Source organism: Salmo salar, chromosome ssa07 (genome assembly GCF_905237065.1).
Source record: "Salmo salar chromosome ssa07, Ssal_v3.1, whole genome shotgun sequence".
NCBI lineage: Eukaryota > Metazoa > Chordata > Actinopteri > Salmoniformes > Salmonidae > Salmo > Salmo salar.
The window spans coordinates 62,234,415-62,251,875 of record NC_059448.1 but is presented as its reverse complement, the minus strand read 5'-3'; the positions used below and the strand labels follow the sequence as shown (position 1 = coordinate 62,251,875).

The following is a 17,461-nucleotide window of genomic DNA, read 5'->3' as shown; positions in this document are numbered from 1 at the left end:
GGGGGCTAAACATCGCTGTAGGAAGCTTGGACGTTGAGCTGACCCTGGGGATTGGAGCAGATTGTTGTAGGGGGCTAAACATCGCTGTAGGAAGCTTGGACGTTCAGCTGACCCTGGGGATTGGAGCAGATTGTTGTAGGGGGCTAAACATCGCTGTAGGAAGCTTGGACGTTGAGCTGACCCTGGGGATTGGAGCAGATTGTTGTAGGGGGCTAAACATCGCTGTAGGAAGCTTGGACGTTGAGCTGACCCTGGGGATTGGAGAAGATTGTTGTAGGGGGCTAAACATCGCTGTAGGAAGCTTGGACGTTGAGCTGACCCTGGGGATTGGATCAGATTGTTGTAGGGGGCTAAACATCGCTGTAGGAAGCTTGGACGTTGAGCTGACCCTGGGGATTGGAGCAGATTGTTGTAGGGGGCTAAACATCGCTGTAGGAAGCTTGGACGTTGAGCTGACCCTGGGGATTGGAGCAGATTGTTGTAGGGGGCTAAACATCGCTGTAGGAAGCTTGGACGTTGAGCTGACCCTGGGGATTGGAGCAGATTGTTGTAGGGGGCTAAACATCGCTGTAGGGAGCTTGGACGTTGAGCTGACCCTGGGGATTGGATCAGATTGTTGTAGGGGGCTAAACATCGCTGTAGGGAGCTTGGACGTTGAGCTGACCCTGGGGATTGGAGCAGATTGTTGTTGGGGGCTAAACATCGCTGTAGGGAGCTTGGACGTTGAGCTGACCCTGGGGATTGGAGCAGATTGTTGTAGGGGGCTAAACATCGCTGTAGGAAGCTTGGACGTTGAGCTGACCCTGGGGATTGGAGCAGATTGTTGTAGGGGGCTAAACATCGCTGTAGGAAGCTTGGACGTTGAGCTGACCCTGGGGATTGGAGCAGATTGTTGTAGGGGGCTAAACAGCGCTGTAGGAAGCTTGGACGTTGAGCTGACCCTGGGGATTGGAGCAGATTGTTGTAGGGGGCTAAACAGCGCTGTAGGAAGCTTGGACGTTGAGCTGACCCTGGGGATTGGAGCAGATTGTTGTAGGGGGCTAAACAGCGCTGTAGGAAGCTTGGACGTTGAGCTGACCCTGGGGATTGGATCAGATTGTTGTAGGGGGCTAAACATCGCTGTAGGAAGCTTGGACGTTGAGCTGACCCTGGGGATTGGAGCAGATTGTTGTAGGGGGCTAAACATCGCTGTAGGAAGCTTGGACGTTGAGCTGACCCTGGGGATTGGAGCAGATTGTTGTAGGGGGCTAAACATCGCTGTAGGAAGCTTGGACGTTGAGCTGACCCTGGGGATTGGAGCAGATTGTTGTAGGGGGCTAAACATCGCTGTAGGAAGCTTGGACGTTGAGCTGACCCTGGGGATTGGAGCAGATTGTTGTAGGGGGCTAAACATCGCTGTAGGAAGCTTGGACGTTGAGCTGACCCTGGGGATTGGATCAGATTGTTGTAGGGGGCTAAACATCGCTGTAGGAAGCTTGGACGTTGAGCTGACCCTGGGGATTGGATCAGATTGTTGTAGGGGGCTAAACATCGCTGTAGGAAGCTTGGACGTTGAGCTGACCCTGGGGATTGGATCAGATTGTTGTAGGGGGCTAAACATCGCTGTAGGAAGCTTGGACGTTGAGCTGACCCTGGGGATTGGAGCAGATTGTTGTAGGGGGCTAAACATCGCTGTAGGAAGCTTGGACGTTGAGCTGACCCTGGGGATTGGAGCAGATTGTTGTAGGGGGCTAAACATCGCTGTAGGAAGCTTGGACGTTGAGCTGACCCTGGGGATTGGAGCAGATTGTTGTAGGGGGCTAAACATCGCTGTAGGAAGCTTGGACGTTGAGCTGACCCTGGGGATTGGATCAGATTGTTGTAGGGGCTAAACATCGCTGTAGGAAGCTTGGACGTTGACCTGAGCTGACCCTGTAGACTCCAGCTGCTGCATGTCCAGTAAAATAAGCAGACAGAGTTGGAGGCCCACAGCCTGGCCATCTGCCAACAGATCCACAGATTCATCATAATGTTAAACCATCCATTTGGCAGCGAGTTGAGCTGTGGTTTTCTTCCTTGGAGACAAACTGTTTCTTTGGGTTGCTGTAGTCATTATATCTGCTGTCTGAAAGGTCTCTGACTCACTTCTTCACCTTCCCCCTCTCCTTGCCTAGTTGGCTACAGGACACCAATGCAAATTAAAGTCTGCCTGGAAGTTGATTTATTTTATATATAGTTTTTATTTATTTAACTAGGTAAGTCAGTTAAGAACAAATTCTTATTTCCAATGACTGCCTACAACGGCTGTAATCGCTGCCAAAGGTGCTTCAACAAAGTACTGAGTAAAGGGTCTGAATACTTATGGAAATGTCATATTTCCAGGTTTTTTTTTAAATATAAATTAGCAAAACGTTTTTGCTTTGTCATTATGGGGTATTGTGTGTAGATTGATGAGGGGAAAAAACAATTTCATCAATTTTAGAATAAGGCTGTAACCTAAATGTGGGAAAAGTCAAGAGGACTGAATACTTTCTGAAAGCGCTGTATGTGATACGTCTACCGTTTGTAAAACACAACAAAAAGACTGTGGTCCCGGACAGCACAAAAAAAAGACCCGTGCTTACTGGGGTGTTGCCTACCATGTCGATGTAACCGATGTGAAATGGCTAGCTAGTTACTGGGGTGTAGCCTACCATGTCGATGTAACCGATGTGAAATGGCTAGCTAGTTAGTGGGGTGTAGCCTACCATGTCGGTGTAACCGATGTGAAATGGCTAGCTAGTTAGTGGGGTGTTGCCTACCATGTCGGTGTAACCGATGTGAAATGGCTAGCTAGTTAGTGGGGTGTAGCCTACCATGTCGATGTAACCGATGTGAAATGGCTAGCTAGTTAGTGGGGTGTAGCCTACAATGTCGATGTAACCGATGTGAAATGGCTAGCTAGTTAGTGGGGTGTAGCCTACCATGTCGGTGTAACCGATGTGAAATGGCTAGCTAGTTAGTGGGGTGTAGCCTACCATGTCGATGTAACCGATGTGAAATGGCTAGCTAGTTAGCGGGGTGTAGCCTACCATGTCGATGTAACCGATGTGAAATGGCTAGCTAGTTAGTGGGGTGTTGCCTACCATGTCGATGTAACCGATGTGAAATGGCTAGCTAGTTAGTGGGGTGTAGCCTACCATGTCGATGTAACCGATGTGAAATGGCTAGCTAGTTAGTGGGGTGTAGGCTACCATGTGGTAACGATGTGAAATGGCTAGCTAGTTAGTGGGGTGTTGCCTACCATGTCGATGTAACCGATGTGAAATGGCTAGCTAGTTAGTGGGGTGTAGCCTACCATGTCGATGTAACCGATGTGAAATGGCTAGCTAGTTAGTGGGGTGTTGCCTACCATGTCGATGTAACCGATGTGAAATGGCTAGCTAGTTAGTGGGGTGTTGCCTACCATGTCGATGTAACCGATGTGAAATGGCTAGCTAGTTAGTGGGGTGTAGGCTACCATGTCGATGTGAAATGGCTAGCTAGTTAGCGGGGTGTAGCCTACCATGTCGATGTAACCGATGTGAAATGGCTGGCTAGTTAGTGGGGTGTAGCCTACCATGTCGGTGTAACCGATGTGAAATGGCTAGCTAGTTAGTGGGGTGTAGCCTACCATGTCGGTGTAATCGATGTGAAATGGCTGGCTAGTTAGTGGGGTGTAGCCTACCATGTCGGTGTAACCGATGTGAAATGGCTAGCTAGTTAGTGGGGTGTAGCCTACCATGTCGGTGTAACCGATGTGAAATGGCTAGCTAGTTAGTGGGGTGTAGCCTACCATGTCGGTGTAACCCGATGTGAAATGGCTAGCTAGTTAGTGGGGTGTAACCTACCATGTCGGTGTAACCGATGTGAAATGGCTAGCTAGTTAGTGGGGTGTAGCCTACCATGTCGGTGTAACCGATGTGAAATGGCTAGCTAGTTAGTGGGGTGTAGCCTACCATGTCGGTGTAACCGATGTGAAATGGCTAGCTAGTTAGTGGGGTGTAGCCTACCATGTCGGTGTAACCGATGTGAAATGGCTAGCTAGTTAGTGGGGTGTAGCCTACCATGTCGGTGTAACCGATGTGAAATGGCTAGCTAGTTAGCGGGGTGTAGGCTACAATGTCGGTAACGATGTGAAATGGCTAGCTAGTTAGCGGGGTGTAGCCTACAATGTCGATGTAACCGATGTGAAATGGCTAGCTAGTTAGCGGGGTGTAGCCTACCATGTCGATGTAACCGATGTGAAATGGCTGGCTAGTTAGTGGGGTGTAGCCTACCATGTCGGTGTAACCGATGTGAAATGGCTAGCTAGTTAGTGGGGTGTAGCCTACAATGTCGATGTAACCGATGTGAAATGGCTAGCTAGTTAGCGGGGTGCGCGTTAATAGCTTTTCAATCGGTGACGTCACTCGCTCTGAGACCTTGAAGTAGTTGTTCCCCTTGCTCTGCAAGGGCCGCGGCTTTTGTGGACGATGCTTCGAAGGTGGCTGTTGTCTGTGTTTAGAGGGTCCCTGGTTCGAGCCCAGGTAGGGGCGAGGAGTGGGACAGAAGCTATACTGCTACATCGGCCCTCAATGGAATGTTATGAATTCCCATTCGTGTGTTACGCCCACCGTCTGTAAAACAGGTCGTTGCATTGGCTTTATTAGTCCTGATTCCTGTGACTAATCAATCTGGCTATTTAAACTCTGAATATCAGCTACCTGACTTTATCAGGAGGAGATATCCTGAGCCTATTTGCCATGTTGTTTACACAGCGGGAAATGCAGAAGTATTTTCTTTTTCGTTATGATCAGCTCGTAAAAAATTTAAGGATACAAACTTGAAACCACTGATTATAAAAGTTTGTCTCATTACTTTGTCATCCATTTTATCTCCAGCCTGAAGGCTACAGAAAATGCCACATACTCTTTCTACCTTATCCTATATCTGCTACATGATTTATGTTAGATTAGTTTTTGTCGTAATGTTGGTGGAGCGCTGCAGCGACCAATCTCTCCAACAGCACCCTGGAGAGGAGCGCTGGTAATGGACTAGATAAATATTTTGTGTCCCTGCCTTTGACAAAGTGGGCACTTCTTATCACAGGGCGGCATCGGCACTCACCTAAAAAGCCAATATGCCACTGGTTGAGAGAAATTGTCATTGTTTTTGGGCAGAATTATGTGAGGTTTTATGTGTTGTTGGTGGTGCGTCTTGGTCAGTTGAGCTCAGAAAATGTCGCCCTTGTCAATCTGCCTAATCTTGCCTAATGAGAGGTCTAGTCTCACCTCATCCCCATCTCTCTCTCTCTGTCAGAGCTCTTTGTCTCTGTCCCTCAGACCCCAATTCTCCTCAGGGCACTTTATTTATTCCTCTGTTAGTCTCCACCTCTTCAGAGCAGCCAAAAGCTTTTTATTGGTCAGTCAGTCATCACTGGGCTGGTCCTGGCTGAGAGACAGAGGCTCCAGGCAGACAGCCAGGCCATTAGCTCTGCCCAGAGCCGACTACAGATACTGGCCAGCTCTAGAAGCTAAAGAGAGGATGCTGGGTAAAAATATCCTCCTGCTGGAGAAAGGTTGTCTGTGATTGTGATGCGGTATGTTGTCTGAGTTCACCCCTTTTTACTTTCATTGTTAGCTTCTGTCTTGGAGAAAACGAGATGCTTTGGAGGTAACTGGTTTAGTTGTGGGGCAGAGAGTCAGGAACCAATATGCAGTCTTTATGCCATCCTCCACCAAGGCACATGTTGAACATGTCTCTACCCTAACTGGGCATCTGGATGCCTGGGTGAAACGTGTGGAAATGGCCTGGCCTGTGTTGTCTTGTCTTATAGCTGCAGAAAGAAAGACCATAACGACAGGACAACATTTGAGAGGTGTTGCATCATGTATGAACTGAACACTGATTGTCAATACTTTACCCTAGCTATAATACCTCACACAGTAGGCTTTGTCTTCAGATTACTTTCCCTGACATTCATTAGTTCTGAATCTGTATCCAAATAAAAACTACATCTAAATGCTGCCCAATGTATTTTTATTTATTTTCTACCCCTTTTTCTCCCCAATTTCGGGGTATCCAATTGGTAGTTACAGTCTTGTCCCATCGCTGCAACTCCTGTACGGACTCTGGAGAGGTGAAGGTCGAGAGCCATGCGTCCTCCGAAACACGACCCCGCCAAGCCACACTGCTTCTTGACACACAGCTCGCTTAACCCCGAAGCCAGCCGCACCAATGTGTCAGAGGAAACACTGTACACCTGGCGACCGTGCATGCGCTCGGCCCGCCACAAGGAGCATGATGGGACGAGGACATCCCAGGTGGCCAAACTATCCCCTAATCCAGATGACGCTGGGCCAATTGTGCGCCGCCTCATGGGGCTCCCGGTCGTGGTCGGCTGCGACACAGCCTGGAATCGAACCAGGATCTGTAGTGACGCAGCTAGCACTGCTGCTCCCCAGTGTTTTAACGAGGCCTAGTAATCCCATCAGTATCCTCAGGTTTTCCTGGATTAGCCTACGTGACTGAGCTATTCCACTGTACTATCTGGATGGCGTGTTACCGTGGATACAGGGGACTGACTGGAGTTCTAGAACCCTGCTGAGCAACACGTGATTGTGATCATATGCTGGTGGACTGAGAGCTGAGCTGCGTTGTCCTCAGCTAGCCTAGTAAATCTGTCTGGGCCTTAATGACATTAACAGATGTTGTTGTATCTTCATGCTGTTTTGAGCTATTTTAAAACTCATCTGTTTCTCACTGTTTCTCTCACTCTCTCAAACTGTCAGTTCCTTTAAAAATCTAAAGCTCAGAGGCAGGCAGATGCTGAAATGTCAGTCTGAGAAAGAAATGAAGATCTTCTTTCTGGTAATCTTTCCTCTGACAGTCAGGTGAATTAGAAAGTTACTGACACCCTTTCCTGAGTAGAATACCCATTCAACTAAATGTCTTCCTATTCCACTTTCATATCTCAACAGAGCTCTTTTCATTATGGAATCCCTTTGTGTCTTAATGAGGAAGAGAATGTAGAGATGATGATGATGATACCTCAACAGAGATACTTAGAACCAGGTCATTACTGTGGATGGGAACAGAATGACTTAACTTACTAAAGTTGTCAAAGTATATAGTGTAGTTCTTCCATACTAAGAAGGAACGTGTTCCATGAATGGTGAATGGTGTTGCAGGTAGATGACTGGGCTAAAAGGGGATAGTTTTCCAAATGACACACATCCACTGCCAGGCAAGACTTGGCAAGGGGAGACTGTCCCTGTTCACCAGGGCCCGTGTCACAGCTGATGTCTGTCCCTGTTCACCAGGGCCCGTGTCACAGCTGATGTCTGTCCCTGTTCACCAGGGCCCGTGTCACAGCTGATGTCTGTCCCTGTTCACCAGGGCCCGTGTCACAGCTGATGTCTGTCCCTGTTCACCAGGGCCCGTGTCACAGCTGATGTCTGTCCCTGTTCACCAGGGCCCGTGTCACAGCTGATGTCTGTCCCTGTTCACCAGGGCCCGTGTCACAGCTGATGTCTGTCCCTGTTCCTCCCTGTGTATCTTACGTGTTTCTTCACAGCAGCTTGTTGATAGGAGCTGAATGTAGTTAATACTGTCAGTTAAACCAGGGCCTGTTACTGTGTGTGTTTCTCCAGACACATGACTAATGTGTTTTGTCTCTTCCAGGCCTCCTTCCTCACCAAGAAGCTCAACATCACAGGGAAGAGGGTGAACCTGGCCATATGGGTAAGGCCTGCTCTCTCTCAGCGTGTTGGACACTCCTCTGGGTCCCATATGGCATCCTGTTCCCTACATGGTGCACTGCTTTTGACCAGGGCTCATATGGGGAACAGGATGTAGATCCCTTCATCTGCTTTGACTTCCTGTTCCTCCTCGAAGAAATGATATGGTCCTGCAGTGATCTCTCTCTTTCCTGTAACATATGGTCCTGCAGTGATCTCTCTCTGTCCTGTAACATATGGTTCTGCAGTGATCTCTCTCTGTCCTGTAACATATGGTCCTGCAGTGATCTCTCTCTGTCCTGTAACATACGGTCCTGCAGTGATCTCTCTCTGTCCTGTAACATACGGTCCTGCAGTGATCTCTCTCTGTCCTGTAACATATGGTTCTGCAGTGATCTCTCTCTGTCCTGTAACATATGGTCCTGCAGTGATCTCTCTCTGTCCTGTAACATATGGTTCTGCAGTGATCTCTCTCTGTCCTGTAACATATGGTTCTGCAGTGATCTCTCTCTGTCCTGTAACATATGGTTCTGCAGTGATCTCTCTCTGTCCTGTAACACATGGTTCTGCAGTGATCTCTCTCTGCCCTGTAACATATGGTCCTGCCTCATTTGATGCAATAGGAACAGGAATTTGGCGTCCATTTTGATTTGAGTCAGTCTGTTGCAGGCAGGGAGAGATGCATAGTTTACATTATTTGGCTGAGTCAGTCTGGCTTGCAGGTGTTTCTTCCTTATTGTGTGTAATGTTGTTCTTGTAGCCAGTCAGTGTCCATGTCAAAGAGTGTTTTTCCAGAGGCTTGAACAGTGGACTCTCTCTCTCCACCCCAGGATACAGCAGGTCAGGAGCGGTTCCACGCGTTAGGTCCCATCTACTACAGAGACTCCAATGGAGCGATATTGGTCTATGACATCACAGATGAGGACTCTTTCCAGAAGGTAGCTATGATCTCCTCAGGGAGAACAGCAGGGCTGTGTCCCAAAGGGCACCCTATTCCCTATACAGTGCACTACATTTGACCAGGGCCCATAGGGAAACAGGGTGCTATTAGGAACACAGCCTATGAAGAGAAGAACATCATTTAAAAAATGAGCTACATAGAAATGTCCAGATAAATTACTGAAAATGTTTTCTTTTGATTTACATATTCATATTTAATTTGCATCAGTGTCTCGTGTTCTAATGTTGAAGTTTGTTTTCTTGAACTGTAAATCGATATGAAATGTGAAATGTAATGTTTTTGCTTTGTAGGTGAAAAACTGGGTCAAAGAATTGAGGAAAATGTTGGGGAATGAGATTTGTTTATGTATAGTAGGTAAGTTATTGCAGACCATAGCTAACTTTTCAACACTTCTTTTATTGTTTGTCACATTTCACCCTGTAACTGGATCGATCTTGAAGTGGTGCGGAGAATTTAGTTTAGGTATGGGCCCTGCAATTAAATAGAAATCCGAATAATATCATTACAATGTTGCCAGGATGGAGGGTGTCTAGAATATATTTTGTTTGTCTCGGATATTCTGTTGCCTCCAAATTTCAGTCACATAAGACAGCTGTCAGACAGCTAAATTTGCTTCAAACACATGCCATTGCTCTCTCCCTCTGAAATGCTACAACTAAAGCCTAGAACTTTCAACCCTGACTTTCACAAAGTTCTCTCCAACCAGCAGCTAGGGAACCTTTCAAATGCAGGACGAGTTGCACGGAGGAAATAATTGTTGACATTGTTGTGGTTACATCCTCCTCAATATTTATGTGATGTCTTAACTAGAGCCCTTTAGGTGATATCTTAACTAGAGCCCTTTAGGTGATGTCTTAACTAGAGCCCTTTAGGTGATGTCTTAACTAGAGCCCTTTAGGTGATGTCTTAACTAGAGCCCTTTAGGTGATGTCTTAACTAGAGCCCTTTAGGTGATGTCTTAACTAGAGCCCTTTAGGTGATGTCTTAACTAGAGCCCTTTAGGTGATGTCTTAACTAGAGCCCTTTAGGTGATGTCTTAACTAGAGCCCTTTAGGTGATGTCTTAACTAGAGCCCTTTAGGTGATGTCTTAACTAGAGCCCTTTAGGTGATGTCTTAACTAGAGCCCTTTAGGTGATGTCTTAACTAGAGCCCTTTAGGTGATGTCTTAACTAGAGCCCTTTAGGTGATGTCTTAACTAGAGCCCTTTATGTGATGTCTTAACGAGAGCCCTTTAGGTGATGTCTTAACGAGAGCCCTTTAGGTGATGTCTTAACGAGAGCCCTTTAGGTGATGTCTTAACTAGAGCCCTTTAGGTGATGTCTTAACTAGAGCCCTTTAGGTGATGTCTTAACTAGAGCCCTTTAGGTGATGTCTTAACTAGAGCCCTTTAGGTGATGTCTTAACTAGAGCCCTTTATGTGATGTCTTAACTAGAGCCCTTTATGTGATGTCTTAACGAGAGCCCTTTATGTGATGTCTTAACGAGAGCCCTTTATGTGATGTCTTAACAAGAGCCCAACCCATATTTCTGGGTCCAATACCGATTTTAGGGAGGCAAAAGTCACCGATTTCGATATATTGTTTTTTAGAGGTGGCATGAAAAACACACTTTTTCTCACAAATTGTGTTCTAAAGGTTTAACAGATACTCCAAATGATGAATTCTTAACTAAATATTAAAAATAACGCATAATTTAAGAACATTTTATTTGTTGTTTACAAGATAACCACCAAAAAGCTACTATATCCTAAATAAATATGAAAGTAAATACAAAACCGTTGTTCAGTTTACCTTCTTAGACAAATATTTAAGTTGTACCCATCTATGGCAGTGTATAAGAATACAGAGGTTTCCGCTGAAACACCACAAGCACACTAATGAACAAGAAGGTCTCAAAGTCAATCTGAAACGGCACTGTTCACAACCGAGGCAGTGAGATGCAGTTCGTAATATCACCACTAGATGTCAGGTCATGTAAAACGCTTCATGGTAACCTCCCAATGAGAGCTTGTTATGACAAGCACACGCTAGCTGTTAATTATGAAAAATGTTTTCTTACTGAAACCATCATGTAAATTACACACTTATTCAATACAACATTTATTATTTCAACTAATGGCATGTGCTGATGACCAAAAATGTTCATGCTAGAAAATCCTTGCCACACTGGATTTAGTCACACGTTGTAATTTAACTAGCTGGCTAACTATCTAATCTCATCATGAATGCAAGCACATGGCCTGAATGATAGATCTGCGCCATCTGTCTTGCTTTTTGCAGATTGTATATTTCAGAAAACCGACCTGAAATCCAGTAACATAATGGGGCCAGACAGTAACGGTGTTCTTTTAGTATCAAGGATGATTGGTCACTTTGCCACCAGTCCAGTGTTCACACACAAGTAGCACAGATTGCCGGCTAGCTAGGCTAACTACCGTGCCGCCTAGCTAGGCTAACTACCGTGCCGCCTAGCTACAAGCCTAACTAACGTTAACAAAGTGAAAAATGTGATGAGGACAGGGCTGCTTGCTTGGTGAAGTGTACTTTATTTATTTAATCAAATATGCTGTTGCTGGCTGTGTCAAACTACTCACTGTCAACCCACCGTGGCTACTCTCTCACGTTGTGATGTAGAGCTGAATGATGCTCAGTGAGCTGTCCATAGAGCGCCCTCTTCAGATGGATTTGTTTATTCTATGTATATAATACCTGCGCTTTAGCTGTGGAATAAAGATACAAATATTTTTGTAAAAGGCTAATATCGGCCAAAATATTTTTTTAATTATATTGGTCAATCAATCAAATGTATTTATAAAGCCCTTTTTGCATCAGTCGATGTCACAAAGTGTTGTACAGAAACCCAGCCTAAAACCCCAAACAGCAAGCAATGCAGGTGTAGAAGCACGGTGGCTAGGAAAAACTCCCTAGAAAGGCCGAAACCTAGAGAGGAACCAGGCTATGAGGGGTGGCCAGTCCTCTTCTGGCTGTGCTGGGTGGAGATTATAAACCTAGAGAGGAACCAGGCTATGAGGGGTGGCCAGTCCTCTTCTGGCTGTACCAGGTAGAGATTAGAAACCTAGAGAGGAACCAGGCTATGAGGGGTGGCCAGTCCTCTTCTGGCTGTACCAGGTAGAGATTAGAAACCTAGAGAGGAACCAGGCTATGAGGGGTGGCCTGTCCTCTTCTGGCTGTACCAGGTAGAGATTAGAAACCTAGAGAGGAACCAGGCTATGAGGGGTGGCCAGTCCTCTTCTGGCTGTGCTGGGTGGAGATTAGAAACCTAGAGAGGAACCAGGCTCTGAGGGGTGGCCAGTCCTCTTCTGGCTGTACCAGGTAGAGATTATAAACCTAGAGAGGAACCAGGCTCTGAGGGGTGGCCAGTCCTCTTCTGGCTGTACCAGGTGGAGATTGAACATCTTGGCCATGTACTGTTATAAACGTTTATAGATGACCTGCAGGGTCAGATGATGATGATAATAATAAGCACATATTGGTCAACCGATTTATGGGATCTAATCTTAACTCGACTAACTGCTGTAGGAAAGGAAAGTTATTTTAATTGTTTGTTTTCTCACTCAAATTAGGGGGAAAAATGACCATATACTGAACAAAAATATTAACGCAACAATTTCAACGATTTTACTGAGTTACAGTTCATACAAGGAATTCGGTCAATTGAAATAAATGCATTAGGCCCTGATCTATGGATTTCACATGACCGGGCAAGGGTGCAGCCATAGGTTGGCCTGGGAGAGCGTAGGCCCACCCACTTGCGAGCCAGGCCCTATTTTTTCCCACAAAAGGGCTTTATTACAGACAGAAATTATGGTAGAGAAATGAACATTCAATCCCCTGGCAATGGCTTTGGTGCGAATTGCACACTTCCTCAAAACTTGAAACTTCTGTGGCATTGTGTTGTGTGACAACTGCAATTTTTTTTAGTGGCCCTTTATTATCCCCAGCACAAGGTGCACCTGTGTAATGATCATGGTGTTTAATCAGCTTCTTGATATGCCATATCTGTCAGGTGGATGGATTATCTTTGCAAAGGAGAAATGCTCACCAACAGGAATGTAAATACATTTGTGCACAAAATTTGAGACATTTTTCTCAGTATGGAACATTTCTTCGTTCTTTTATTTCAGCTTATGAGACATGGGACCAAGACATGTTGCAATTTATAGTTTTGTTCTATATCTATCTATTATATATATATATTACACACACACACTGAACAAAAATATAAAACTGTGTGTATATGTGGCGTAATTGTGTGTGGTGGTCAATGACTTCTGCATTGTAAATCATGAGTTAAACTAACGCTGTCAAGATAAACATAACTGTTGCAGTCACTCCCCCATCACATGAGAGGGTTCTAACCTCAATGGTCTCTTCCTGGTTAAATAGTGTGCCTTCAGTCTACTAGACGTACAGTTGGTGGTGCTAATGTTAAATATACAGTATGTGATCTCTAAACTAATACATCCTCTTTGTTCTTAGGTAATAAAGTAGATCTGGAGAAGGAGAGACATGTATCAGTTGAAGAGGCAGAAGGGTTTGTTTTATCACTCTTCTCCTGTAACTTTACCATAGAGACCTTGTACAGCAGGGGTGTTCAGTCTTATCAGCTTATGGTGCTGTACTGCTTTTGGAGTACCCTTTCATAACGTTGTCTAAACGTCAAGTCGACAGCCTTCTTTTGTTTGTGAATGTTGATGTAATTAAATGGTCATTGGTCTGAATGTTAACTAAACGTGATTGGTCGGAATATTGATAACTAAACTCTGTCGATTCCTCTCCTCACAGGTATGCAGAGTCAGTGGGGGCGAAACACTATCACACATCAGCCAAATTAAACAAGGGAATAGAAGAACTGTTCCTTGACCTGTGTAAAAGTAAACAGCCATTCTCACATGTTATGGAATAGTGATGATGAATGTAATGGCTCAGGTTGAGGCAAAAAGAAAATACTTGAAACGATTATATTATGATGGACCAACTGGTAGGACTTTGATTTCTGTTGGTAGTACTTCTGAATTTTGTAGATTGGACTTAAAGCTTTTGTTTGTAGAATGTTTGGCTTTTCTTGGTTGTAGGACTTTCAGCTTTTGTTGGTAGGACTTTGTCTCCCACAGTACTGACTCTCCCTTTTGTTGACAGGAATGATGGAGACGGCCCAAGCAGAGGAGAGGGCGAAGGGTAACGGAGCCAGCCAGTCAACGACATCACGAAGGGGGGTACAGATCGTGGACGATGACCCTCAAGCCGCCACGGCCGCAGGGGGCTGCTGCTCATCCGCTTAACCCCCACCCCCCACGTCCCAACTTACCCCCCACGTCCCAACTTACCCCATCCTCCCCCTTTCCCCCCCTTAAGCAACCAGGACTGTTGCCTCTGCCCTCAGCCTCCCCTCTCATCTCCCTCCTTATGACATGAAGACTGCTGTTCTCCCTCTGAGTCATCATACACTTTACTCACTACACTTCTCCCTCTATGGAACAATGTGCTGGCTTATATACTATTCTTTATACTGTAATATTCATTCATTGGCACCCCCTCCTGACCCATCCATATGAGACTGACGACACCCCCTCCTGACCCATCCATATGAGACTGACGACACCCCCTCCTGACCCATCCGTATGAGACTGACGACACCCCCTCCTGACCCATCCGTATGAGACTGACGACACCCCCTCCTGACCCATCCATATGAGACTGACGACACCCCCTCCTGACCCATCCGTATGAGACCTCTGAGTGATGAAGAGGTGAAGAGAACATGATAGGAAGGAATCTGCCTCTGTCTTTCTACAACCTAGCAGATGGACTTCTAACACACTAGTGTGAAATACACACTCACACACTGTTGTGAAATACACACACACACACACTGTCCCCACCTCTCTCAAATGAACACAAACCAACAGACCGTACTAAATTAGAAATCATAAAGACTCATTCCCCAGATATGTAGGCCTTTTTTGGGGGGCGAGGATAATGTGCATGATGGAGTCATCCGTCTCTGAAGGCTTCATTTTGTTTCACTTTAGAGAAAGAAGAAAAAACCCTGATCTTTATTGTTGATAAACTGAAGTACATGTTGTATGGAAATGTGTCCAGGCCCTTGGTACTGCTTCTTCTTCTGTGGTGGTGAAGTGGTGAAAGCCCTCTGATTCTGTCATCCAGCTCTTTTCTTGGCCTGTGTTCATAAAGCTTCTCGGTAGGAGTCCCACCCGTCTCTGTAACCTTATTGATTTAAGTTCTAAAAGACTGAACTGATCCTAGATCAGCGTTTCTGCTCTGAGACCCTTTATGAATACAGGCATTGTGCTTTTTCAATAACAAAAAAAAAAATGGCAGATCTCGATCTTTCTCTCTGATTTAAAATGCAGATTTTTTGCACTGACCCGTCACTATCAATGCTTTTGTTATACTACGTTTTCTTCCTGTTTGCCGAGTTGCTCTGTGAAAAATGTAAATGACAAAAAAAATACATTGTTAAAAAAACAACCCAAAAAACGTATGAAGAGTATGAATAACGTTGGATGTTTTATCTGCTTTTTACAAGCTTTGGGGAAACGATACGCAGGTGTAGAAAAGTGTACAATAGTCTTGTTAATGATTGTAAAATGAAATAACAATTGTGGATGAAAGCACACTTTCTGGAATTGTAATTTTTTAACTGCTAGTGTCGTGTTTTGTAATAGAACAATTATAACTATTTACAACGCATAGGTGTCAAATACATTGTCATTCTTTTTAATGAAACAATTGAAGCTTCACTACACATCCTCCAACCGTTTTGAACTTAGACTCAAACATATTCAGAATACATAGTGTTAGGTAGTCACGTACTGCTTCTGATTGGAGGAGAACATGTTCTACTGCTTCTGATTGGAGGAGGACATGTTCTAAAAGTGTAACTTCCTGAGACGATACCAACGGACTGTGATCACCAACACCATGTATAGAAGTTCTTCTGGCGCCGGCTAAACCAAGAGGAGACCTACAGGGAGGGAGACTTCATTCCAGATCTCATGTTATTTAATGACATGTCTGGTGGATTTCTGCAGGGAAACAGGGAGAGATTCATGATTGGTCTCTACTCTACAGACCTGGGTTCAAAGACTATTCAACAATGTTTGTTTGAGCCAGATAGGCAGGGTTTTCACTTTTAGTTCAACGCTCAGTCACAGCTAAAGTATTGGTAATGATATGGAACAGTGTTGGTAATGATATGGAATAGTGTTTGAACCCAGATGTGCTACTCTGCCCTGGTTTATTCTGCACCAGGATGAAAAGCATTTCATTTGCTGACTGGTTAAACCCAGTCACTACAGCCTCCGGCCTACATAAGACGTAACCATATGGTGACCAGGTAGACCTATATACTGTGTCCACACCGTGATAAAGAGAGATTCCCCTACACCAGGGCTCTCCAACCCTGTTCCTGGAGATCTACTATCCTGTAGGTTCTCTCTCCAACCCTGTTCCTGGAGATCTACTATCCTGTAGGTTCTCTCTCCAACCCTGTTCCTGGAGATCTACTATCCTGTAGGTTCTCTCTCCAACCCTGTTCCTGGAGATCTACTATCCTGTAGGTTCTCTCTCCAACCCTGTTCCTGGAGATCTACCATCCTGTAGGTTCTCTCTCCAACCCTGTTCCTGGAGATCTACCGTCCTGTAGGTTTTCTCTCCAACCCTGTTCCTGGAGATCTACCGTCCTGTAGGTTTTCTCTCCAACCCTGTTCCTGGAGATCTACCGTCCTGTAGGTTTTCTCTCCAACCCTGTTCCTGGAGATCTACTGTCCTGTAGGTTTTCACTCCAACCCTGTTCCTGGAGAGTTACGGTCCTGCAGGTTTTCGCTCCAACCCTAATCTAGCGCACCTGATTCTAATAATTAGCTGGTTGATGAACTGAATCGGGTTAGTTACAACTGGGGTTGAAAGGAAAACCTACAGGAGGGTAGCACTCCAGGAACATGGTTGGGCAGCCCTGCCCTACACATTTGAAGCAGTCTTCATGGTTTGGGTTGTTATAGAGGCTGGCAGCATGTAAATGATGTGAGGGTATTTGGTGTCTTTGGTCTTTCACTACTGTTGATGTGGCTCTAAACACCAGTTCCATGAAAATATGTTCTTGGACTGGTGTAAGAGAGATGGTGGAAACTCCCTCTAGCCCATGCACAGTCCTACACCAATTCAATGCTTTTAAATGTGTGGGTTGGAGAGCATGAGTATTGGTATTCATGTACATTGCAAACCCTGTCTGTCCCTGTGGTTAGCTCCTCTCACTCCGGTGACTACAACCAACCATGTCTGAAGCCTGGCTGGTTGGTTCCACACGAGGCAGGCAGCCATCAGAGCTGCGTCATTCTCTGGGGCTGGAGCTTCCTGCTTCAGATCAGCTGATTTAAACATTCAGTGAGGTGAAATGTTCAGATTGTAGCATATAGAAATGTAATGTGTAGCTGACGCGTTCAATTCACTGTTCTACATGACGGAAGATATCTGTCCTACACAACAGACGATGTCTGTTCTACACACAATCTATGTATATTCTGTATATAATGCACCCTCCTGAACAGACCCTTACTTACTCTACCAATCTGATCAGTCTATCACCATGTGGAGGTCTACCTGGTCAGTTTATAGCCGTGTGGAGGTCTACCTGGTCAGTCTATCGCCGTGTGGAGGTCTACCTGGTCAGTCTATCGCCATGTGGAGGTCTATTGCCGTGTGGAGGTCTACCTGGTCAGTTTATAGCCGTGTGGAGGTC

General features: G+C 45.5%; 1 protein-coding gene across 1 annotated transcript in view; it reads left to right on the top strand.

Moving 5' to 3' along the window:
• Positions 1-15,414, top strand: part of LOC106598368 (ras-related protein Rab-21) — a 30,349-nt gene extending 14,935 nt beyond the window's left edge. The window contains exons 2-7 of the mRNA XM_045722411.1: positions 7,663-7,722; positions 8,549-8,656; positions 8,970-9,033; positions 13,180-13,234; positions 13,486-13,574; positions 13,840-15,414. Of these exons, the coding sequence (XP_045578367.1) occupies positions 7,663-7,722; positions 8,549-8,656; positions 8,970-9,033; positions 13,180-13,234; positions 13,486-13,574; positions 13,840-13,982 (519 nt within the window). The 3' untranslated portion in view covers positions 13,983-15,414. The remainder of the gene's footprint in view (positions 1-7,662; positions 7,723-8,548; positions 8,657-8,969; positions 9,034-13,179; positions 13,235-13,485; positions 13,575-13,839) is intronic.
• Positions 15,415-17,461: the final 2,047 nt, after the last annotated feature.